Below are 25,771 nucleotides of genomic sequence, written 5' to 3' on the forward strand. Positions count from 1 at the left end.
TCACCCCACCTGTTTCAAATTAATGAAAATTAGTGTTCTCTCCTGAGGGCCAGAATTAGGGTGAGGCAAGACAAATGTTTACCACCAAACATTTGAGGAACACTTAGTTAGGTGCCAACTCTGCATTTACATGACCCCGAAAGTGAGGGCCTCTTTTAATTTTGCACCCTAGGTGCCATAACTTTTTTTTGTTGTTGTTTTTTAATAACACCTTTATTAAAAAATCATGCCTGTAATCCCATCGGCTAGGGAGATAGAGGCAGGAGGGTCTAGAGTTCAAAGCCACTCTCAGCAACTTATCAAGATCCTGACTCAATAAAAAATCAAAAGGCATTGCATTAAACCTATAGAGAACTTTTGGTAATAAAGCCATTTTGATGATGTTAGTTCTGCCTATCCATGAACAAGGTTTATTTTTCCATCTTCTAAGATCTTCTTTTATTTATTTCTCTCTTTAGGGTTCTGTAGTTTTCATTGTATAAATCTTTCACCTCTTTTGTTAGGTTGATTCCCAAGTATTTTATTTTTTTTTGAGGATATTGTGAATGGGGTGGTTGTCCTCATTTCCGTTTCAGAAGTTTTGTCGCTGATATACAGGAATTCCTTTGATTTATGCGTGTTGATTTTATATCCTGCCACTTTGCTGAATTCATTTATTAGTTCTAGTAGTTTTTTTGTAGACCCTTTTGGGTCTTCTAGGTATAGAATCATGTCTCCCGCAAATACTGATAATTTCAGTTCTTCTTTTCCTATTTTTATGCCTTTAATTTCTTTCGTCTAATTGCTCTGGCCAGTGTTTCAAGAACTATATTGAATAGAAGTGGTGATAGAGGGCATCCCTGTCTTGTTCCAGATTTTAGAGGGAATGCCTTCAATTTTTCTCCATTCAGAATGATGCTAGCCTGAGGCTTAGCCTAGATAGCTTTTACCATGTTGAGGTAAGTTCCTGTTATCCCTAGTTTTTCTAATGTTTTGAACACAAAGGGATGCTGTACTTTGTCGAAAGCTTTTTCTGTGTCTATCGAGATGATCATATGGTTCTTATTTTTAAGTCTATTGATGTGGTGAATAACATTTATTGATTTCCGTATATTGAACCATCCTTGCATCCTAGGGATGAATCCCACTTGATCATGGTGCACAATTTTTTTGATGTGTTTTTGTATCCGATTTGCCAGAATTTTATTGAGGATTTTTGCATCTAGGTTCATTAGAGGTATTGGTCTGTAGTTTTCTTTCTTTGAGGTGTCTTTGTCTGGTTTCGGAATCAGGGTGATGTTGGCCTCATAGAATTAATTTGGAAGAGCTCCCTCTTTTTCTGTTTCCTGAAATAACTTGAAAAGTATTGGTATTAATTCTTCTTTAAAGGTTTTGTAAAACTCTGCTGTATACCCATCCGGTCCTGGGCTTTTCTTGGTTGGTAGTCTTTTGATTGCTTCTTCTATTTCATCCATTGATATTGGTCTGTTCAAATTGTGTGTATCCTCCTGACTCAGTCTGGGCAAATCATATGACTTAAGAAGTTTATCGATGTCTTCACTATCTTCTATTTTATTGGAATATAGGTTTTCAAAATAATTCCTAATTATCTTCTGTATTTCTGTAGTATCTGTTGTGATGTTGCCTTTTTCATCCCGTATGTTAGTAATTTGAGTTCTCTCTCTTCTTCTCTTTGTTAGCATGGCTAAGGGTCTGTCGATCTTATTCATTTTTTCAAAGAACCAACTTTTAGTTTTGTCAATTTTTTCAATAGTTTCTTTTGTTTCCATTTCGTTGATTTCCGCTCTGATTTTAATTATTTCTTGCCTTCTGCTATATTTGCTGTTGTTTTGCTCTTCCTTTTCTAGGGCTTTGAGATGAAGTGTGAGCTCATTTATTTGTTGGTTTTTTCTTTTTTTGAGGAATGACCTCCAGGCAATGAATTTCCCTCTTCAAACTGCTTTCATTGTGTCCCATAGATTCCAATATGTTGTGTCTGTATTTTCATTTATCTCTAAGAATTTTTTGATTTCCTCCTTTATGTCTTCTGTAACCCATTGATCATTCAGTAACATATTGTTCATTTTCCATGTGATGTAGGATTTTTCCTTCCTTCTTTTATCATTGATTTCCAGTTTCATTCCATTATGATCAGATAAAATGCATGGTATTATCTCCACCCCTTTATATTTACTGAGGGTTGCCCTATGGCATAACATATGGTCTATTTTTGAGAAGGATCCATGTGCTGCTGAGAAAAAAGTATATCCACTTGATGATGGTTGATATATTCTACATATGGAAAAATAAAAGACCCAGAATAGCAAAAGCAACTCTAAGCAGGAAGTGTGAATCAGGCGGTATAGCGATACCAGATTTCAAACTATATTACAGAGCAATAGTAACAAAAACAGCATGGTACTGGTACCAAAACAGGCCGGTGGACCAATGGTACAGAATAGAGGACACAGAGACTAATCCACAAAGTTACAACTATCTTATATTCGATAAAGGGGCTAAAAGCATGCAATGGAGGAAGGATAGCATCTTCAACAAATGGTGCTGGGAAAACTGGAAATCCATATGCAACAAAATGAAACTGAATCCCCTTCTCTCGCCATGCACAAAAGTTAACTCAAAATGGATCAAGGAGCTTGATATCAAATCAGAGACTCTGCATCTGATAGAAGAAAAAGTTGTCTCCGATCTACATATTGTGTGGTCAGGCTCCAAATTCCTTAATAGGACACCCATAGCACAAGAGTTAATAACAAGAATCAACAAATGGGACTTACTTAAACTAAAAAGTTTTTTCTCAGCAAGAGAAACAATAAGAGAGGTGAATAGTGAGCCTACATCCTGGGAACAAATTTTTACTCCTCACACTTCAGATAGAGCCCTAATATCCAGGGTATACAAAGAACTCAAAAAATTAAACAATAAGATACCAAATAACCCAATCAACAAATGGACCAAGGACCTGAACAGACACTTCTCAGAGGAGGACATACAATCAATCAACAAGTACATGAAAAAATGCTCACCATCTCTAGCAGTCAGAGAAATGCAAATCAAAACCTCCCTACGATACCATCTCACCCCAGTAAGATTGGCAGCCATTATGAAGTCAAACAACAACAAGTGCTGGAGAGGATGTCAGGAAAAGGGTACACTTGTACATTGCTGGTGGGACTGCAAATTGGTGCGGCCAATCTGGAAAGCAGTATGGAGATTCCTGGGAAATCTGGGAATGGAACCACCATTTGACCCAGCTATTGCCCTTCTTGGACTATTCCCTGAAGACCTTAAAAGAGCGTACTACAGGGTACTGCCACATAGATGTTCATAGCAGCACAATTCACAATAGGTAGACTGTGGAACCAACCCAGATGCCCTTCAATAGATGAATGGATAAAAAAAAACGTGGCATTTATACACAATGGAGTATTAAGCAGTACTAAAAAAATGACAAAATCATGGAATTTGCAGGAAAATGGATGGCATTAGAGCAGATTATGCTAAGTGAAGCTAGCCAATCCCTAAAAAACAAATGCCAAATGTCTTCTTTGATATAATGCGAGCAACTAAGAACAGAGTAGGGAGGAAGAGCAGGAGGAAAAGATTAACATTAAACAGAGACATGAGGTGGGATGGAAAGGTAGAGAAAAGGGAAATTGCATGGAAATGGAAGGAGACCCTCATTGTTATACAAAATTACATATAAGAGGTTATGAGGGGAATGGGAAAATAAAAAAAGGAGAGAAATGAATTACAGTAGATGGGGTAGACAGAGAAGACGGGAGGGGAGGGGAGGGGGGATAGTAGAGGATAGGAAAGGTAGTAGATTACAACAGTTACTAATATGGCATTAATTAAAAATGTGGATGTGTAACCGATGTGATTCTGCAATCTGTATTTGGGGTAAAAATGGGAGTTCATAACCCACTTGAATCTAATGTATGAAATATGATGTCAAGAGCTTTGTAATGTTTTGAACAACCAATAAATAAAAAAATAAAAATAATAAAAAAATTAAATATGATATGTCAAGAGTTTTGTAATGTTTTGAACAACCAATAAAAAAAAAATCAAAAGGACTGGGGATGTGGCTCTGTGGTTAAGTGCCTCTTGCTTCAATCCCTGGCATCCAAAAACAAACACATAAATAAATAAACAAACATAAATTAACACCTTTGCAAAGATAAATATGCATACCATACTATTTATAAGTATTCTGAGAGGCCTAAATTAAGTTACTGGCAGGATGGAGGGAAAAAAAGGGTCAGAGTTTAACTGATAGTTTCAAGCTAAACCAATGAAGAAAAAAAATCACTGCTGCATATTTTTCCCCATATTCTCAAAATTAGCCATCAAGACAAAGTTGCATTCTGGTTATATGTTCTACCAACCAAGAAGTCACAAAAACTTGTCTGTAACAGATAAGATATACCTATCCCAGGTCTTTGTTCCTTTCATGTTTCAACCTGGACCCCCAAGGTTAATGATGGCCTGATGTTTCAAGTATTCAGGTGCCTCTGCACCAGTTGAACTGAATGCCATATTTTAGTCCTTTTATTGTTGCTAAAACACAAAACTACAGACTGTGTTCATTATGAAGAAAAGAGGTTTAAAGTTGGGCCAAATATTCACCACGTTGGACTAGAATCTGACTTCCTTAACAAGATCCTCTAAAGCACAAGAAGTAAAATCAAGAATCAATAAATGAAATTCATAACCCATTTGATTCAAATGTATTTTATGTCAAGATCATTGTATTGTCATGAGCAACTAATAAAAAAAAAGAATCAATAAATGAAATGGTATCAAACTAAAAAGCTTCTTCTCATCAACAAAAATAAAAACTTGAAGTGAGAACCTACAGATTGGGAGAAAATCTTTAGCATATGCTCCTCAGATAAAAACATTAATCTCTAAATATATAAAGAACTTAAAAAAACAACCAACCAACAAACAAAACCCAATCAATAAATGGGCTGAGGAACTGAACAGATGCTTCACAGAAGAAGAAATAAAATTATCAACAAATTTATGAAAAAATGTCCAACATCTCTAGCAATTAGAGAAATGCAAATCAAAACTAAGATTTCATCTCACTACAGTCAGAGTGGGAACATCAAGAATACAGGCAACAATAAATGTTGGTGAGGATGTGGGGGAAAAGGTACATTCCTACATTGCTATTGGGATAGCAAATTGGTGCAATCACTATAGAAAGCAGTATGGAACTCCTCAGAAAACCCAGAATGGAACCACCATTTGACACAGCTATCCCACTCCTCAGTTTATACCCCCAAAGATTTAAAATCAGCATACTACAGTGACGTGGACATGTCAATGTTTATAGAAGCTCAATTCACAATAGCTAAACTATGGAACCAAATGTGATATATATCTATATATAGATATATATCACATTCCATCATATATATATATATATGATGGAATATTACTCAGCCTTAAATACGAATGAAATTATGGAATTTGCAGGTAAATGGATGGAGTTGGAGAATATCATACTAAGCAAATAAGCCAAAAAACCAAAGGCTGAATGTTTTCTCTGATATGCTGATGATAATTCCCAATGGGAGGAGGGGCTGGGAAGAATAGAAGTACTTTGGATTAGGGCATGAAGGGAGGAGAAGGGATATGCGGATAGCAAGGATTATAGAATGAAACAGACATTATTACTTTACATATACATATGACTGCATGACCAAAGTGATTCTACAACATGTACAATCAGAAAAATGAGAAACTATACCCCATTTATGTATGATATATCAAAGCATTCTACTGCCATGTATAAATAACTAAAACAAGTTAAAAAAAAAGAAAAGAAGTTTATTTTGGCTCACAGTTCTGGTCCAGGTTCAAGGGTTCTTATCTTCAATGGCCTACTTGATGGCAATTATCACAGATCAAAAACAAGAAGGGGCAGAAGTATGCCTACACTTGGACATACACGTGGGGATCATGCATGTGTCCATGACCAGGTGATCCTGCGGTCACCCTGGATAAGAAGATAGTGAGCCAGATGTTATCCCTGAATAACAAAGAGTCATCAGGAGAGACAGGATGGCAGCAATTGGTAATGTCTGATGGCATGATCTGCAAGGAATTGGGATTTTTTGGAGGCATTATCACTTAAGAATGGAGGAGGATACAGATTATAGAATCAGGTTTAGTTCTTTGTGGTTCATCAGGGAGCATGTTGGATTTCAGGGCACTGAAAAGCTCACTGTATGACTTTATTATCATGGAGATCGATTAACAAGACATTGATGAACCAATTAATAAGACTGGTAAAATACCTGAGCTGAATCATTTTTCCAAAAAACCCCAAAACTGGATCTTCAAAATGTGTCCCTTGAAGATGGAGTTACCAAGAACTTAATACTTTAGCTAGGTGCTCTGATGGTGACCAAAGACATCAGTCTGATTTAGAAGAAGGTGATACCACCAGTGATAGGACTTCCAAGTGTGAAGAAGAAAAAGCTGATGTATTTAAGCTTCTTTTTAGATGAAAAAAAAAAAAAAAAGAATTACAGAATCAGTTTGCCTGTGATGTAAAAGAGAAGCAGAATTCAAAAACTGAACTATTGGGCCATCTCGGGAATTCTCATTAGGCAGGATCCTTGACAAAAACAAAGGGTTATTTTACACAATGCTGTTAAGCAGAAATTTCCTTTCTTGGTAACTGTTGGAGAAAACAGTGAAATTCTTATAAACCAAATCTTAAGTATAAATCTTTGATATCCGAAGAAGAATCACTTGACTTTTTAAAATATTTGGATGCAAAGAAAGAAAGTTCCAAAATTACCTGTAAGCCATGAAGACCACAGAAAAGCTATCATTTTGTCAACAGAAGTTTGGAAAGCTTGTAGAAACCAAATCTTTTCCTGAACAGAATTACAGTGCTGGTGATCTAAATGTAGTGAGAACAGAAAGATTTTTTGAAAAAAAAAAAAAAACAACAAAAAACAAAAAACAAAAAACACACAGTACAGGAAAAGTTCTCTTCTTGAATAAGAACAGGAAAAAAAAAGTTATACACACAGCTTTGACTCTATGGAAGGAAAATCTGGAGATGTTTGAAGTGGTAGGTTTTTCAGCTATTAAACTTGGAGTGATTCCTTCAGATTTTAGTTATGCAGGCCTTAAAGACAAGAAAACTGTCACCTGTTGAGCAATGGTTGTAGAAAACTGACTTCAGGGAGGTTGAAAAATATTGGAAAAAAAATTGAAAAGAAAAGAATGAATGTCCCTTAGACTTGGACAGCTCAAAGGGAATCACTTTGATATTGTCATCAGAAATTTACAAAATCACATAAATGATTCTGGAAATCTGAAAAAGAGAATTTTGAAGGCAATAGAAAAATGTTAATAATCAAAATTTTGTGACTTACTGTGGACCACAGAGATTTGGAAAGGGAAGGAATGTTCATACAGACCAAATTGGAGTGGCTCTGCTGAAGAATGAAATAGTGAAGACCATAAAATTATTTCTTACACAAAAAGACATGGATAATCTTATAAATAAAGCAAAGAAATATTTTCTTCAAACTGAGGATGCCAAAGGCACACTTTGACTGATGCCTGAATTCAAAGAGAACATGGGTTAGAGTCATTGTATCACTTTCGCATGACAGAGTAGGGTTATATCCAGGACTGGTTCTCTTTTCCCCATTTCATGGGTTCTTCCAGTACTTGGATACAATATTCTATATCAAAAGAATCAATTTGGGCAGTGGTACCATGAAATACTTAGCAGAGATGGACTACAAACATGTAGGTTTAATGTACCTACTCTGAAAAGGAAGATACCAGAATGCTATAGACAGATTTTGAAACATGCCCATCACCTCTCATACCAATGGATGGGAGATTATGATGCTAAAATGGAAGCTTCTCACATCAATGAGTCAACTTGATCTCTTTTGATCTTCAGGCTTCATGTTATGCCACAATTTGAGGGAAACAATGAAACATAATGTTTAAAAACTTGAATTAAGATGTATGTGAAAGCCTATGTTCTTTCTATTTTAGGGTGCTTCAGTGAACTTTTCTATGTTATAAAAGTTCTAATTTTTCTAAACAATTAGGAATGTATATCACTGTAAGCTAACACTTAAGAAAAAAATTGTGAAATAGAATTCATATCGTCTACCTTCTTCCTTAGAATGGAGATGAAACTAGGTTGCAATGAAATAATTCGTGGTTGGAGAGAAACATAGATGAAACATTTGCTAATTAATAATGTCATCCATTCCTCTTTTGAAATTATTGCTCATAACTATATATAAAGAAATTATCCATCTTTATGATAGCTAATCCTTTATGAGATAATCTTTGATAAGGCTTAAATAAATATTTTCATATAACTTTCATATATCAGTGTATATTGACCCCTAACTTTTTGGGTTATTATTTGAAACACACTTTAGAGTCAGATCTGTGCTCAGATACAGCTCTGATAATTTACCAGTGACTTTGCATTGCTGCAGTCTGGCTGGGCACAAATCACGAGCCACTGAAGCAGGAACAAACTTTATTTCTGAACTCCACCAGCACACTCCACACACGCTCCCCGGGAATTCTCTCGAATGCCACGTGGCTCATCCAGGAACCAGCAGCCAGAAATATCCCTCCTCTGGCACTTTCCCAACAAATGGGAACTTTCTGGGAATCCCCATGAGAGCTCAACTGGAACTCCATGGGAACTCCGTGAGAACTCACTGGCGTCACTTCTCAACCACTACTTCTGGCAAAAATGTCATGTGTCATCCCGACTCGGCTGTGGCCCTCAACATCTCCCCTGTTCTGTTTAATTAAACAACAAGCAATGTGGCTTAGGGACCATGACTGTTAAGCTGTCCCATACTACACATGGTCCTTACCAGTCATTGGATGAGCTGACCTCTAGGCATCAGCCTCCTGTCTTAGGTTGGTACCAGTGCAATTGGATCATTCCCATCACTGACTACCAGTCCAGCATACAGCCATACTTGTGGATAGGCTTTTACACCAGTGGGGGGGTGAGGTTCGTTGCCTCACCTCTTTTGGCCCCCAATTTGGCCTTGGTGCCAGTGGGGGGGTGAGGTTCTTTGCCTCACCTCTGTTGGCTCCCAAATTTTAGACCATCACTAGCAGAAGGGAGGAGGATACAGAAATGCCATGACACCAAGCCAATTGACGGCTCCTTTGGAAAAATTGTATCACCGGTGACACCATCAGCAAAGATATGCCAGCACTACCACAATTCGCTGCACCAACAGATAGTTCACAATGCATACAAGTGATACATAGTCCAGGTAAGTTCTGCAATCAGTTCAAAGCAGAGGAATCCATCAATATGTCCATTTCCTCCCAAAGTAAATCGACTCCTTGATTGAGCATTACTTGTTGACTTATTATTCATTGATGCATCAGTTTATACAGTTTGTTGTGATAACTATCAAGAAGCTGTAGTTTGGTTTTATCTTTGTCTTCACCAGCACTGGGATGAAGATAGGAATTCTGGCAATGATGTTAAAAAAAAATTATGTAACATTCCAACAGGTACTAAGAAAACAATTTACTGAACAATTTACATTATCCTGAACAGAATTATTAAATATAATGAAAAGGAAAGGTGAAAGTAAACAAACAGATCTGTTAACCTCCTTATTTGTTCACATATTAAAACAAACCTCAACAGCTGTTTATCCAATTTAAATTAAACCATTAAAATCACATGAATAAAAAAATTCGGATCCATTTTTTCATGAGCGCTCCTCATATATGATCTATGGACATACGCACACACAGACATACAACACAAAACACAAGTGTGCACACAAACATACAACACATAAGACAATAGCAAAGGCCTTGTAGCTTTACACCATTGAAATCTCCATTGCAATGTTTAAAAACTCCACAGTCAAAAAAATAAAACTGATCAGAAAAACATTAACCTAGGTCTGTATGAGCTCAAAAAATAAAATAGAACTTTATGATGTGGGAAAAGGCAATAATAAAATAGATATTGAAAAAAGCATCCTGGTTAATCACTGTCACAGATGTAAGAATAGCCAAGCTGGAGCTCTGGATATCAGCTGTTATGGATTTGAGCCAAATCCTCTTCTTTTTGGTCTGTAGAAATCGCTTTAGTTAATCTCTCTGGAATCCAAATTGGCTGCTGTTCTCCCTGTGGAAACATGCAAACAGAACCCCAACTCCAGACAATCACTGGGTCAGGACCTTAGTTAATCTCTCTGGAATCCAAATTGGCTGCTGTTCTCCCTGTGGAAACACACAAACAGACCCCCGATTCCAGACAATCACTGGGTCAGGACCTTTCCATTGTCCTGTTAGAATATCCTTCCAAAGTGCCTTGGGCTTATGTACATTTTTTGGACACATATGCCTTTCTGCAGCACTAAGCCCTGATGAATCCAAATTTAAAAAGTTTAGAGTAAAAAGGGTTATTTTAAGTTTATCTTTGGGGGATATATACCCCTTTCCAATTCCCTCTTTTTGTTTTAATAAGTACATTTTAATAGTTTGATGAGCTCTTTCAACTATGCCTTGTCCCTGAGGATTGTATGGAATTCCTGTTATGTGAGTAATGCCAAATGATGAGCAAAATTGTTTAAAGGAGGTGGAAGTATAAACAGGACCATTATCCATTTTTAACTGTTTTGGAACGCCCACACTGGCAAAATTTTGTAAGCAATGAGCTATAATATCTTTAGTTTTTTCTCCAGCATGAAGGGAGCCCATTAAAAATCTGGAAGAAGTATCAACTGTAACATGCAAATATTTTAATTTTCCAAATTCTGGCAAGTGTGTGATGTTCATCTGCCAAATATGGTTAGGTTAGGTATCAATCCTCTAGTATTGACTCCAAGATTAACTTGTGGTAAAAAGGTCACACAATTTTGACATTGTTTTATTATTTGTCTAGCTTGTTCCTTAGTTATTTTAAAACGCTTTTGTAAAGTATTAGCATTGACATGGAACCTTTTATGAAAATTTGTAGCTTCTTTTAGTGTAGAGAAAATATATATGTCATGTGTAGTTTTATCTGCTAAATCATTGCCCAAACTAAGGGCTCCAGGCAATCCTGTATGTGCTCTGATATATCCTATAAAGAATGGATCTTCTCTGTCCCAGATTAGACTTTGTATAGTGGAAAACAAAGAGAAAACAGTAGAGGAAGGGGAAATCCTACCAGCATCTTCAAGGGATACTATAGCATTAACTATATACTGACTATCAGAAAATAAATTAAATACAGAATCTTTAAACATCACAAAAGCTTGTAATACTGCATTAAGCTCTACCTTTTGAGCTGATTGTTTGGGTACTAAAAATGTAAAAGTTTGATCAGGTGTAACTATTGCTGCTGTACCATTATTTGACCCATCAGTGAATACATTTGGAGCATTCATGATAGGTGTTTTTCTTGTCATTTTTGGAAAAACTACAGGATGTGAAGACCAAAAAGACAATAAAGGATTAGATGGTAAGTGATTATCAAATGAAACATTAGATTTACACATGATTATTGCCCAAGTATTTAACTCATTAGCTAACTCATCAATTTGATTCATAGTATATGGAGTAATAATTTTATTGGGAGAAATTCCAAACACTCCCTTTGCTGCTTTTATTCCTTTGAGTATTAATTGTCTTACAGCCTTAGGATATCTAGTAAGAATAGTGTTAGGAGAATAAGATAAATGTATCCATAATAATGGACCTTCTTGCCAAAATACTCCTGTAGGAATATTTTTTGTTGGTAGTACAATAAATAATAAAGGCAAACTTATATCAATTCTATCCAAATGCATATTTTCCATATATGTTTCAATAATTTTAATGCCTTTCTTGCTTCAGGCGTTAACATTCGGGGTGAATTTGGATCTGATGGACCTTTTAGATATCAAATAAAGGTACCAACTCTCCTGTTGGTATGCCTAGATAAGGCCTTATCCAATTTATGTCTTCTAATAACTTTTGAAAGTCATTAAGTGATTTGAGTTGATCTACTCATATTTGAATTTTTGGTGGATGGACCATGGTTGAAGATAATAGAATTCCTAAATAATTAATTGGAAAATTTAATTGTACTTTATCTATTGCTATCTCTAGATTATAATTTTTTAATAAATTTGTAAGTGTGGCATAACATTCTGGCAATGTGTTTTTATCTTTGTGTGCTAACAATACATCATCCATATAGTGAAATATTTGTAGTTCAGGATTTTGATTTCTAAGTGGCTGGATTGCTTTGTTAACATAAATTTGACACATAGTTGGGCTGTTAGCCATCCCTTGAGGGAGTACTTTCCATTCATATCTCTGATCAGGACCTTCATGATTCAGTGCAGGGATAGTAAATGCAAAACGTGGACTATCCTCAGGATGAATTGGAATTGAAAAAAAAAAAAAAAACAATCTTTAATATCTATAGCTAAAACGTACCAGGTTTTTGGCAAAGCAGACAATTGAGGAATCCCTGATTGAGCAGGTCCCATAATAACCATCTCGTTATTAATGGCTCTTAAATCTTGCAATAATCTCCATTTACCAGATTTCTTTTTAATGACAAAAATGGGAGTATTATAGGGAGATACGGAAGGTTGTATATGTCCCTCCGCTAATTGTTGTTTGACCAGGTCATGGGCTACTTGTATCTTTTCTTTTGTCAGGGGCCACTGAGGAACCCATACTGGTCTTTCTGATTTCCAAGTAATTTTTATTGCCTCAGTGACCCCTTCTGAAAACCCAATCCATGTCTATTTATTCCTTGATCTATTTGAATTGGTGCTGCTATACCTTGTTCTTGTTCTCCTAATCTTTTTTCTTTCCTGAAACCTTGTCTAGCCCTAATAGTGGGCGCATTTGGATTGATGTTATTTGTTAATGTCAAACCTAATTGATCTAGGACATCTCGTCCCCATAAATTTATAGGAAGATGATCCAATATATAGGGCTGGGGAGGCCACTCTTGTTGGGCACCACACGCTGTGTACAAAGATTTGTAAACTGAAAAGTGCTCTGAAACTGCAACCAAAGGCTGACTTGCAAGGTCCCATGGCGCATTGGCTGGGAAAACACAATGGGGGCTGGGGCAGAGCACAGAAGCTAGAACTCTGGGCTTTCCTACTTTCAGAAAGTAAAAGCAGAATGACAGGCTGGGATTTTAGGGGAGGAAAGTCTTATAAGTCTGTATTTTGAGTCCCTGCTTTACACAAAGGAGGGATTCAGTGAGTTGGAATGAGTTTTTTCTCCTTATATGCTGTGATATTGAGAATTAAACCTAGGGCCTCATGAATGTTAGAAAAGTATTTTCTGAGCAGTTTTTATTTTATATTCAGATACGTTCTTGCTAAGTTGCCCAGGCTGGCCTCCAACTTGTGATCCTCCTGCTTCAGTCTCCTGAGGAGCTGGGCTCATAGGCATGCGCCATCATGCTGAGCACAATTTAAAAAACAATCAATTTAATTCTAACATGAAAATACTATGTTTATGGTCATCTCAATATGATGATCTCAATAGATACAGAAAAACATTAAAAATTTGAACATCGATTTGTAATAATGCACAACACTCAGAAAACTAGAAAAAGAAGAGGACTTCCTCAACCTAATAAAGGACATCTACAAAAAGCAAAGCAAAAGACAACAAAAACCCTACAGCTAACATATTTAATGGTGAAAGGCTGAATAGTTTCAAATCTATAAATAAGACCAAAGCAGGGATTTCTGTTCTCATAACTTCTATTCAGTATTGTACTGGAACTTTCAACCAATGCAATGAAGCATAGGATAATTCTAGGATAATTCTATTTAAGCAACTTAGAAAATAAGGAAAAAGTTGAAAGCATTAAACTACATTATTTTAAGACATTTTTAAGCTCCAGTAATCAAGATCATATGGTAGTAAAATTAAGGAGATATATAGATATTTACAAATGTGTCTATATCATATAGACATGTGGAAGAGAATAGAGAATCCAGATATAGACCCACACATGTACATTACTTTAAAACAAATGTGCTAAGACCATTCTATGGAGCAATATATTCTCTTCAACAAATAGCCATCAGACAACTGGACATGAATATGCAAAAATGTGAATCTCAATGTCTGCCGCGGAACTAGCATGCTAGCTTCATACTAGAGGTTCTAAGCATAGAAATTAACTAGTGAGATCAAAATAAACACACATAAACCCAATTTACCTTTCTCTTGACCAGGTCAGAGACGGCCCCCTCTGGCCCCTGCCTCAAGCTACCCGGTGGGGTAGTGAGGTTTACACAGGAGACTAGCAGGAGAGAGAGACGGCACGCCAGGGAGTGGCCTTTTATTGGGGAACAAGAAATTCAGGGGAAAATTCCATCCAATGAAGGTCAAGGGGGACAGCATTCTAAGGTCAGGGTCAGTGATTGGTCTCTGGGTCAATGGTCAGTCAAACCCCCACATGGACGGGCTCTCGCACCTAAAAAGGGAGGGCATTAGTTCTGACACAGCTTGGCTGGAACGCCTCACACCCAGTCAGGGAGGTGCCCAATCACGTGGGCACAATTATTGAGGTAGTCAGGTTAATGCAAGTGTGTGGCAAGATGTGAGGTGCCAGGAAAGCACAGCATAACAAGTATGCACCGCTTGTGAAATGACTAGGAAATACATTTGGGGACAGCTAGGAAATCTTTGCAAACTATCCTATGGCATCTGTACTGCCTTCATCCTAAATACAACAGGAAATCAAGACAGCCTATTATTTGCTAGGATCCTGGTTCCATGGTACAAATGAGTGGGCAGTATGGGGACAGCTGAGTGTGGTGCATTATGAGATCATGCTGGTAAGTTGTTCAGAAGGTTTAGGACGCTGCCCTCATTTTCGAAATTGATTCATGTGTAGGACCATCCTTATGGAACTATAGAGGGAATTTGGGGACAGTGAAAGAGGGAAACTCTCCATACAGAGGAAGTACAACCCTTAGGGAGATGAGAACCTGCCACAGAACAGAAGGGTGTTAGTTTTGTTATGCCTAATGAAGAAGAGGAAGGGGTGGTCAGCACAGAACCTCGGTAAACAGGCCGCACAACATCCCATAATCGCTATGCCTGTGGCCGCTGCAGCCTCAGTGCCTTCTTCATTCACCTCCACGACACTCTTGTGCACAACCTTGGACAGACACAGGTCTGTCTCAGTTGACATGGCAGACAAGTCAGCCTGGCCCTGTTGGAAGGCATCGACCATTCCCAGACGCTGAAGCACAGACTGCATGTCATAATCCTCCTGCAGTTTAAATCTCGGAAGGAAAACTTCCACTTCAATATTCTTCATAGAGGCTGGCTTGGTCCAGGCTATGAATTTCTCAAAAGTCAGGTTATTTTCCACCTGAAAGACCAAAATCACAGGTTCACATTCAGACTTCAGTGTGTATCTACAGACCACACAGACATTTCCATGAACATTCCATGTTGACTGTCCACACAGGATGGGCGGCTTCTTCAGCTACCCAGAAGCTTGTGAGGGATCTGACTTGTCCACCACCTCACGTGCTATCCCATATGTGACTTCCCTGCAGGAAGACTGTGGCTGCCCCTCCTTATCCATCCACTGTAGATGTTTCATTCTGACAAGTGTCCACGCCCAGTGGATGGCATATCTAGTGGTATTTGTTGGTTCAAACGAGGCTTAGTTTTGCAGACAATGAACCATCGCTGGTAAGAAAAACAGACTGGAAAAGGAAGGGCTCTCAGTGTGAGCCCCTCCTGGAGAGGACATCTGCCTAATGTGGGATGTGACACTGTTTGTGGAAATTCATTGTCACAGTTGGGAGCTGGACAAAGGAAGAGCCCATAGGGTGGCTCTGCTTACAGACTCCTTAGGTCATCCCTTTTCACTGCCACCATTGAGAGGATGGTTGACTCTCTCTATAGGGATCATACCACAAGGAAGCAAGGAGGACAGGGATGGGCCATTTGGGGCTGTCTCTGGTTCTGCCTTCTGAGCATTGGACCTCACACCTCCCTAACTGCCACCATTCTCCCCATCCTGTTTGTTAGGTCAAAGTGTAGCATTGTCTCAACCTCTAGCATAGGTTCTTAGAATTTAAATATGATGCTGACAATGGTGATGCTGATGAAACCCATCTGGAGAGAGTTTACTGTTTGTCAGGCAACATGCGAAGTTGTTACAGAAGCTGCCCGCACTGTGTCCTCCCAATACCACTATCAGGCACACATCATCATTTTCCAATTCTAGCAATGAAAAAACTGAGGCTGAGTTGGGTTATGTCATTGTAAGGGCCTCACATAGAGTAAAGTGGAAGCCAGTCTTGAACTAAACTGTGCTCTGCAGGCTGAATTTGTAGGTATCACTCACTTGAAGGGCTAACACAAAGGTTGGAAATGGTGGTGGAGCTTTCATGAAAAAGAGCAAACAGCATAACCATTCTTGCCTCAGAAATTCTGAGTGCAAAGGACTGCAGCCCCTCCTTACTCACCGAGCTGAGAAGCACACCATCGTCTGGGAGCAGAATGATCATGCTCAGCTCCTTGCTGGCGTAGGGCAGCTCCAACACCTGAGTCTGCACCTCATTCACGTAGCCGATCTTAAAATAGGCTTCCTGACACATCATCTGCACTGGTATTTCCTCCTTCTGGGAGGGATGAACAGATGAGCACAGAATTTAAAACAGTACAAAAAGGGGCAAGAAAACTATTAAATGAATGGTGATCCAGCACTGCTAAAAATTAATAGTTATCTAAAATATGCCTTTCAAAGAGGGGGAGGAGTTAATGCATACAAGCTTCCTATTGCATTAAATTTATATTATAAGGGATTAGGGAGTTTGGTAAACTATTTTTATTTCTGCTTTAATTGAAGTTATACCTCATAGTTGACTAAGTCTTTTACAACTCATTTTTAATAATTGAAAGCAACAAATGTTGAATTAATAATGATAGGTTATTATTAACAACAACTCAAAGGAAAGCTTATTTTAATTTTAAAAAAAATTGATTAAAAGGCTGGGTTGCAGCTCAGTGGTAGAGGAGCAGCACAAGGCCCTGGGGTTGATCCCAGCAATGAAAAGCATAAAACAAAACACATCAAAAAATCTTAAATAAAAAATATGTATAATCACATTCCCTTGTTCCAGCCTGTCCCATATTTGACATGTGTGTGTGTACGTATGTGTGTGTGTGTGTGTGTGTTTGTGTCACCTAATTTTTGTTTATTATCTAAGCACCTGGGTTTTTCAGAAACCTATAGTTTCCAGAATTAATAGTAGCAATACATGCATAAGAGTTATCAGAAGTAGTAAAGCCTGTAAAGGTTGCAAACAATCACACACAGCAAGTATTATTTTTTCATATAATATTTAGTGAATTTAAAATTCATTATTATTTTTAACCATTTATATCTTACAAAGTTAAAATTTTCTATTCAATTTCTTCACCAGACTAGCATGATATTTTAAAGATTCTCCCTACCTGGTTTATTTTAAATGGCATTTCACACGTGCATGTTTTGTCAAATGGCTCGTCCCATGTTCCTTTGAAGTAGATGGCATTGACAAGAACCAGCCTGGCCTGCTCATCAATCAAGTTAGGTGGCAGCAACTCTTGAATTTTTCCTTTCAAGTTAAAGCAGAGACTATCAGTTGCTTTTTATGAACCCGTGGTGAATAAGCATGACACGATGTCTTGGAGATCCAATTGGGTTTCAAATATGGTGTTCTGATGGTTATGTACTAAAGTTAAAAATTCTAGCTATGAGTGGTTTTGATGACAACAGACACTGGAAGAGCCACCAAGTTGAAGATGGCGAAAGACTTCCAAGTCACTGGAGGAAAGCAGATTGGGACAAAGAAGAAACTTGATACCAGGTTGGAGAAGAAGACAAGCAGCAAAGGAGAGAGGGGCTGGGTAGGAGCTGATGTTACCTGCTGTGGGTAAGAGCAGTGTCAGGTCTAAGGCCCTGTGGTCAGGCCCAGTTCTAACATTGTACAGCTACCTGTCCACATTCCTGGGGCAGACAGAATGGATGGATCCACACAAGGGACACAGGAGGAGTTTCTGGAAACTATTGGAAGAGATATTATGATTGCATCCTCTTGGTATCCCTGGAACAGATAATGATTTGGGTAGGTGAAGGTACTTCCTTCTTATCCTGGATATCAAAGGGTATGTTTTCAAGGAACTAAGAATATTACTTGCTAATTTGCTGCCTCAAGAGGGCACAAGAAATAGATTCTAAGAAGAAATTGAGGAAAGAACTACCTCTGTTTTTTACCATTTCATTTGTTAGCAGAAATACTGATGTGGTTAGTGGTTCAAGTGTCTGAATGGTTCAAACATCAAACCATCATTGATCTTGGCGGTGTTCTTAGTCTGTGCAATGAATCAGCCATGTGGCTCAACATCAGGCTCTGTGGTTGACTAAAGAAGTCATGGCTTCTCAAGTCTCATGAAGGGCACTTAAGTGAGAGATAGGAAAGAAGCAGTAGAAGTCAGGTTCACATGTAAAAGTGGGAGGAATGCAGTCCAAACGGACCCCAGGAAGAAGAGGGCCAAGGGCCTGACTTGGAGAAGAGCTGGCCACTGATCTTCTCCCAGAGAGGACAGTCAGCTGCCATGTGAACATTACAGGACAGTGACAGTATGTTCTAATGTAAAATATTACATGGGAAATCTGGCCTAAGAGGTTTTTTTTTTTTTTTTTTTTTTTTTTAACACTTTTATCAGTCACTCTGGTTCCAGGAGAACTGATAGCATTAATCCTCTGGTTTTGAAAACCTGAGCATTGATCAGATTTCCCGTGAGCCACTAAGGTTCACACCCACCATGAGGTTCGGCCAGGTAACCTTGCTCTGACCTCCTGCAACACCAGTGACATTAGCAGTGAGGAGACAGTTAGCCTAGGGGAGGAGAGGGCAGAGCTGGGGTGGGAGGAGAGGGGAATGAGTCATAATTCTGACCTTTTGTCTCTTTTGAGACCCAGGTGTTTATATGTTCCCTGGACTCCTCTGTAGCTTCAGCAAAGGACAGCAGCTCCATCTCCGCATGGTAGAACTGAAGACAGGACTCCTTAAATGTCTTTGGAGAGAAAAGTGTTCAGTGAGGCCATGTTACTAAATAAAATGTCAGTGAGCTTCAAAACATTCTCAATGCCATCTATATGCTTTTTTAAAATTAAAAAGAGCACACAGATCTTTTAAACATGATCACATCTTAAGCTACTAGATATTGAAATAACTAAGTTTGAAAGGAAGTATGTCCTGAGCCCTGAATAACCTGAGATATATATACATGAAAAAAAATAAAATTTAGATATGATATAATTTGAAATAATACAGGTATGATTATAAAATTGGGGGTCTTTAAAAAATTTACTATAAGTTTCTCAACTTCTCTAGGTTTTGTTTCATTGTTTGCTTGTTTTGAAGCACTGGGGATTGAGCCCAGGGCCTTAAGCATGCTAGGCAAATGTTCTATCAAGCAGCTATGTCCCTAGGCATTGGTTTCTTTTTCTTTTTTCCATTTCTTTTTCGGTAAGGGGATTGAACTCAGGTGCACTCGACCACTGAGTCACATCGCCAGCCAAATTTTGTATTTTATTTACAGACAGGGTCTTACTGAGTTGCTTAGCTCCTTGATGTTGCTGAGGCTGGCTTTGAACTCATGATCCTCCTGTCTCAGCCTCTTGAGCCTCTGGTGTATGTGCCACTGCGCCAGCCATTTTGTTTTTGAGATAAGGGTATCACTAGGTTGCCCAAGCTGGTCTCTAACTCTCCATCCTTCTGCCTCAACCTCCCAAGTGTGCCATCCTGCCTGGTGTCTAGGTCTCTCTTCTGGGTTGTATATCACCAGGTATTTTAAATACGACTTTTATTGTTCTACTCACTCAACTTACTGAGAGGAAATCACAGGTCTTCTCTCCAAAGAGCCTGTTGGCTGTTGTAAGCAAGTACTTTGAGCCAGGCTTGTTCACTTGGGTGAGAAGCATCTGGAAGTTCTTATGGATGTCTTCTTCTGTGTTTAAAGACAATGCCTGTGAAGGAAAGCAAGAGAAAACTATCAATTTTGATCTCAGTCTTAATTAGAATTTGCAATTTCTTTTTTTTCAAATACTGCATAAAATTATCCTTTGTGAGGAAGTAGTTCCTAATTGAGATGTGACACTGGTGGGATAGGTGGATAGAGGGACCAGGAAACTGGTAAGAAAAAGATATGGCTCTTCCGCTTGCACAGAGCTCTCTGCATAGTTTATAGATGAGCAATAGAAAAAAAAATGAAAGGGCAAGAGAGGTTCAGATAAGGGACTATTCTTAAGTCTTGCATCTCATGGAGAACATAAATGTATCAAAAATAGAGGAAAACTTGCCTGTATAATTTTTCCCCAAAAAACCATGTAGTTCAAAACACTAAAAATCCATGAAAAAATTGGACACGAATGCAATCATAATGAAAATCTTCAAAAGGAAATCAAAGTATAAAAATGAGCAGTGTGATACATATGAAAAAAACAGAATACTTAAAATAGTATGCTATAGAGATCATATATATATATATTTATATATACAGACACAATTTTATGATACTTCATATTTCATAAAATGTGTCACATATTAAGCCATAAAAAGTTTTAATTGACCTGAAATACAGAAAATACACAGTTTATATTCAATGACCTCAGCGTAGGGAACTAAATGTAAATAACACTACAAATAAAATACCAACATCATGGAAATTAACCTATTAAGTAACTATTGCAAACATTTTCTAAATAAATGATTGTCAAGAATTTCTTGAAATACTATTTTAACGATGTAACAGATGATTTAGAAAATGATCAAAATAAAAGTTATATTACCAGAAGATAATATAACATTTCCCAGAACGTAAGTAAAAACAGCATTAATTGTTATCATATTGCCAAGGAAATAGCAAATTTTCCAACTCATGATGTTAAGAAAGGTACAGAAAAATTACTAAGGATTTTAGGGAAAAACATAAAATGGTCCATGAGCCTAAGAACTGGTTCTTTGAAAGAAAGCACACATGTCTACACAAAATAGACAGAAATCAGCAACTGCAAGAAAAAAAATTTAAAAGTACCTAGAAGGCAAGTTATAAGTGAAAAACAGATTACACAGAAATGCATACAGATAAATTGTAAGCTAAATTATTTTCATCAAAGTGTAAATTATGAATTACCAAGTGAATATACAGAGATGTGGACATGGGTAAAAGTTGCTCAATGGGCACTGAATTACAGATAGGAGCAAGAGATTCTGGTGGCTGCTGCACAGTAGGTGTGACTACAGAGAATGATAATGTAGGGTACATTTCAAAGAATTGCAAGAAAAGATATTGTATGCTTTCACCATAAAAAATGATAAATGATTGAAGTGATAGATATGTTTACCTGATTTGAACATTACACAATGTACATATGAATTAAAACATCACATAAGAGTTACCCTGTAAATATGTATAATCTTTATGTTTCTGGGTATCAATTAAATAGTTATTTTAATTTAAAAAAGTGCCCCCCCAAGGAATCTAAATATAAAGATATACAAAGGAAAAACAATAAAAGATAAGATTCTTGAAAGCTGTAGATGATCTTTGGAGAGAATTTTTTTTTTTCTAAAAATATTCAACAGCTATATATCTTATGCCATACACAGTGTCCTATAACATGGAAAAAGTTAAAAAGCAACTAAATTCATTTCATCAAGTTTATAGATTTTTAAGAAGAAAATCTGTCAAAAATAGAACAAAATGCCACTGAATTATAGGCTGTAAATGTGTTAAGATGGCAAATTTTATATGTGTATTTTACCATTGGAAACTAAAAGCTAAAAGCAATTTCACCTGAGACTGTGATATCACTATGATAATAATAGCTAATTCATGTTGAACATTTGCTTTAGATGAATTATCTCACTGAATCCTCCCATTAATTGAAAGAACATTTATGCAAAGAAAAATACAGTGTGTCATCAAAGTATAAAAATTAAATACAAAATGTGGACATGAGACTGGAAGAAAGTGTCTCTCATTCTCAGAGAGCTGCCTCTGCAGAGTGAGTCCTTAGGGACTTTTAATTGTTTTTCTACTTTCCTTTTAAAAGCTTTTTTTTTTTTTTTTTTTTTTTTTTAAATAATGGTGTCTTACCACTTACAACATGAAGGAAAATAAATAACCTTTAAGGAGATTTCTGCAGCCTTACAGTTTCCCTTCCGTCTATCAGCAGTAAAGTGTCATGAGCATGTGCTTATCATCCAGTTGAACCCTGGAGGTATGCAGATCTCCCAAGTCACATCTGATAAAGTCACAGGCAATAGTTCTATTTTTGAAATATATGTACTAGATCATCCTTTTCTATAGTCGCCAGAATGTCCTGCTCCTAACCTACTGTAACTTAATGGCCATTGACCAAACTTTCCCTCCCTTCTTGTTTTTCACTTTCATTTGGGAATTCATAATTGCACTTTGTTGGAAAGGGGCTCTCAGTGGGCATAAAACCTAGAAAAAAAAATCCCAAGACTTAGGCAGAGAGAACTTCCTCTATGCATAAACCTTCACTCCTTTATCAGAGCAGCGAAATTATTAAAACAAGTAGATGCTACTGAAAAGGGTCCTCCAGGAAGCAGAAAGTCACCCTGCATCATCAGTGCCTAATACTCCCATCATAAAGGTGTGAGCAGGGGTAGAGCTCAACAATGCACAAGTTTTTAGGCTTTTTCTCAGGCACCTGTCTCCCCCTCAAAAACAAAACAAAACAAAAAACCTGAAGAGACAGTGACTGATTTGTAATCTTTTCTAGATGTTCACTGAATGCTGTTTCATTATAGCTACTCAGGTCTCCATGGTCTATAGAAGTGAATTAGAACACACCTGTTAACCTTCCTTTGATTATTTTGTTTATCTCCCCACTCAGCAAGGCAGGTTGGTAGAGAAACAAAGCAAAACTTATTAACCTTACTCATCAATGACTAATTACAGTTGCAAACCTTTACTCCAATAAAAAATAGATATTAGCAACCCAGGACCTCAGGCATGCTAGGCACATGCTTTACCGCTGAGCTATACCCCAACTTCTCATCGTCATTTCCTAAACAAATTACAAGGCAAACTTTTCAGAGTCTCCTCCAGATTATTAACTGGGGAAACTACCCCTGCCATCCCTCAAAAAATGTCACTGGAGGAGACTCCTCGCCTTTCTCCCTTCCTGCACCCCTCTCCCTGAAATGGTCCAGGCTCACCCCTCCTTCCTCAACAGTTCTCGAAAAGCTCAAGGAGAGAGAAGAGACAAGCCTTGCAGACCAGTACCTCTTCCAGGTGACAGGAAAGCTTACCTGAGCCATCTGGACCTTGGTGTTGCCCTTTGCCCCCAGGAGGACCATGGCCAAGGCAGAGGAGATGCTCAGGGGAGAAAAAAACACATTTTGTGAAGGTCTGTCTTGACACAGCATCTTCAAAACCTGGCAGGCAAAGATGCCATTTGCTTCAGAAACAGAATCCATGATGCAGGGCCTGGGGGCAGAGAAGACAGAGAAACACAGTGAAATGGGGCTCAGAACACTGTGTGTGCTCTCCGCTTGGCTTTCACTTTTCTAGTGAGCACAGCTATGGAAGTAGATTCTGCACTTGAGGAAAGGGCAGGTCTCTGTAGAGCAGCACACTGGCAAGGCAAGGAAGAGCAGAAAAGCATGCAGGGAACAGCAGGTGACAGGTCAAAGCAAGAGCAGGGAGGTGGTAGGTGTGAAGCCAGAGGAGGAGGAGTGAAAACACCAGTGGGCAGCTCTATGCAGTAAGGCCCTCCCTCACCAGGGGCTGGCCTTAAACCTTGGGAAACCTCCCTGACTCCTTCCCATTTCTCCAAGGTCTCCCCAAACCTATTGTCCAGGCCTGCCTTCAGACCCCTCCCAAATCTTTCTACCCTACTCCACTTCTCCAGCCCCTGTGACCCTGTGCCTAGTTCAGACCACCTGGCTCCTCTCCAGAGCCTCTGACCTCCCTGCCCCTAGGCTCTCCATTGTGATCAGCCCTTGCTCACTAAAATGCAATTCAAGTGGGCTGGGGAGCCTTAGAGCTTGGGCTCCCCCATCAGGACCCCAGATGGACAGACACATAGCATTCTGAGAAGGAAGTACTATCTTGATCCTATGACCTTCCCTTAAATCTCCAGTAGACCTGGAGATAATCTCAAAAATGCCTTTTCTAAATGGCTTCCCATCTGCCTGGCCCCATCCCCTGCTCCAGTCTCCCACCTCTAGTCTCCCACCTCTACCCTCCCTGATCACCCCCATCACCTCTGAGCCTTGAAAAACAGTGATATACAACTTAAAAAACTCCCTACACCATCCCTGTCACCAAGCTCAAATCACTCCCTCCTCCCTCCTAGGCTCAGCACCAGGAGACCTCTGATGTCCTAATCTAGAGCTCCCCACTCCCCCACCCTGACTCTTAACCCCTTATTGTAATTCTTTGTCTCATCCATTTTTGGACCCACAAGACTGGCTGCTCCTGCAGGAAAGGTGGCTGGTATCCTGAGTCTAAGCACCTGGAAGTATGCTCAGGAAACAGCAAGAGCTCCATCAATTGGGGGGAATCTCAGATGAATAAAGGGTGCTGGGATTTTGAATTGGAGACTGGAGATTTTAAAAGCACAGTGAAAGGTAAGTCAGAAGTCATGCTGTGACTCCCTGAGGAGAGAGGAGAGGTGAGAAAATAGGGCCAGTAGGAGGGAGCTGTGTTGGGGCATGAACACCCACCATGGAGAGGTCCTGAGCCAACCAGGGGCAGGCAAGAGGCAAGCAGAGAAGCCAGGAGGCTGTGCAGCTTCTTTGTCTTCTTGGAATTGCCCTGAGCTGCTCTGGGACCAGCTCCTGCCTTTTGGGATTCTCTTGTTTTGCTCACATTCCATGTTCCAGGATCCCACCTCCCAGCTGGGGGATCGGGTTTCCAAAACTTGGTTGCATCAGGTTCCCCTGCTAAACCCCGCCCCGCGCAGAGAAACCCTCACCTGCCACCTTCTGCACCAAGGCCTCTTCTACTTGCAGCGCCACAGGATAAGGACCTCCGAATTGCAGGACCAGGACCCTGGTGTTGCGGTCAGGCGGGTTCAGCCTGGAGACTCAGCACTCGCAGAGATCTTTAATCAGCCCTGTTTGGCCGCAGGAAATTTCTGGGGAGGCGTCCTGGGTGACCTGCGACTCTGCCAGGATAGGGCCTTCTCAGGAATGGGTCACTATCCCCTCCTCCTGCCGCTGGCCTGGCTTGGTGACCCACCCCTTTGCACTTCAACTCCTCGCCACACGATGGAGCTGTTATGCACTGCATTCTCCATAGGGAAAGTGAAAGAAAAAACTAATAAATCAACAGGAAGAGGCTGGGGCTGGGGAAGGACACAAAACCTAGAACTCTGGGCTTTCCTGCTTCCAGAAAGAAAGGCAGAATGAGAGGCTGGGATTTTAGGGGAGGAAAGTCCTGTAAGTGTGAGCCTCCTTCCTGATACAAGGAGGGATTCAGCTGGATGGATGTGTCTGTTTCTCTTACAGGCTGTTGGTGGGAATGTAAATTAGCTCCATCAGTATGGGAATGGTAGGGAGGTTCCTCAGAAACTACAAGTAGGACTACTGTTATGATTCAGTTGCCGAGGTCCCTCTTCTGCGTGTGCATGTGAAAGAATCAAAGTCAGCATAGTACAGAGACAGCTGCATCCCCATGTTTATGCCAGCACTGTTCACAA

General features: G+C 39.0%; 1 protein-coding gene and 1 pseudogene across 1 annotated transcript; one reads left to right on the forward strand and one right to left on the reverse strand.

Annotated features, from left to right (window-relative positions):
* Positions 1–6,150: 6,150 nt before the first annotated feature.
* On the forward strand, positions 6,151–7,759 carry LOC114084280 (pseudouridylate synthase PUS7L pseudogene; annotated as a pseudogene).
* Positions 7,760–14,229: 6,470 nt separating this feature from the next.
* On the reverse strand, positions 14,230–25,293 carry LOC114084279 (serpin B9-like). Its single transcript, XM_071613622.1, has 7 exons — positions 25,046–25,293; positions 23,376–23,553; positions 19,922–20,059; positions 18,987–19,104; positions 17,500–17,642; positions 16,509–16,664; positions 14,230–15,397 (listed from the first exon to the last, which is right to left on the reverse strand). The coding sequence occupies exons 2-7, from the start codon at positions 23,541–23,543 to the stop codon at positions 14,993–14,995; spliced, it is 1,128 nt and encodes a 375-aa protein (XP_071469723.1). The 5' UTR covers positions 23,544–23,553; positions 25,046–25,293; the 3' UTR covers positions 14,230–14,992.
* Between the last annotated feature and the right edge of the window lie 478 nt (positions 25,294–25,771).

The sequence above is a fragment of the Marmota flaviventris genome, chromosome 6, assembly GCF_047511675.1.
Source record: "Marmota flaviventris isolate mMarFla1 chromosome 6, mMarFla1.hap1, whole genome shotgun sequence".
Lineage (NCBI taxonomy): Eukaryota > Metazoa > Chordata > Mammalia > Rodentia > Sciuridae > Marmota > Marmota flaviventris.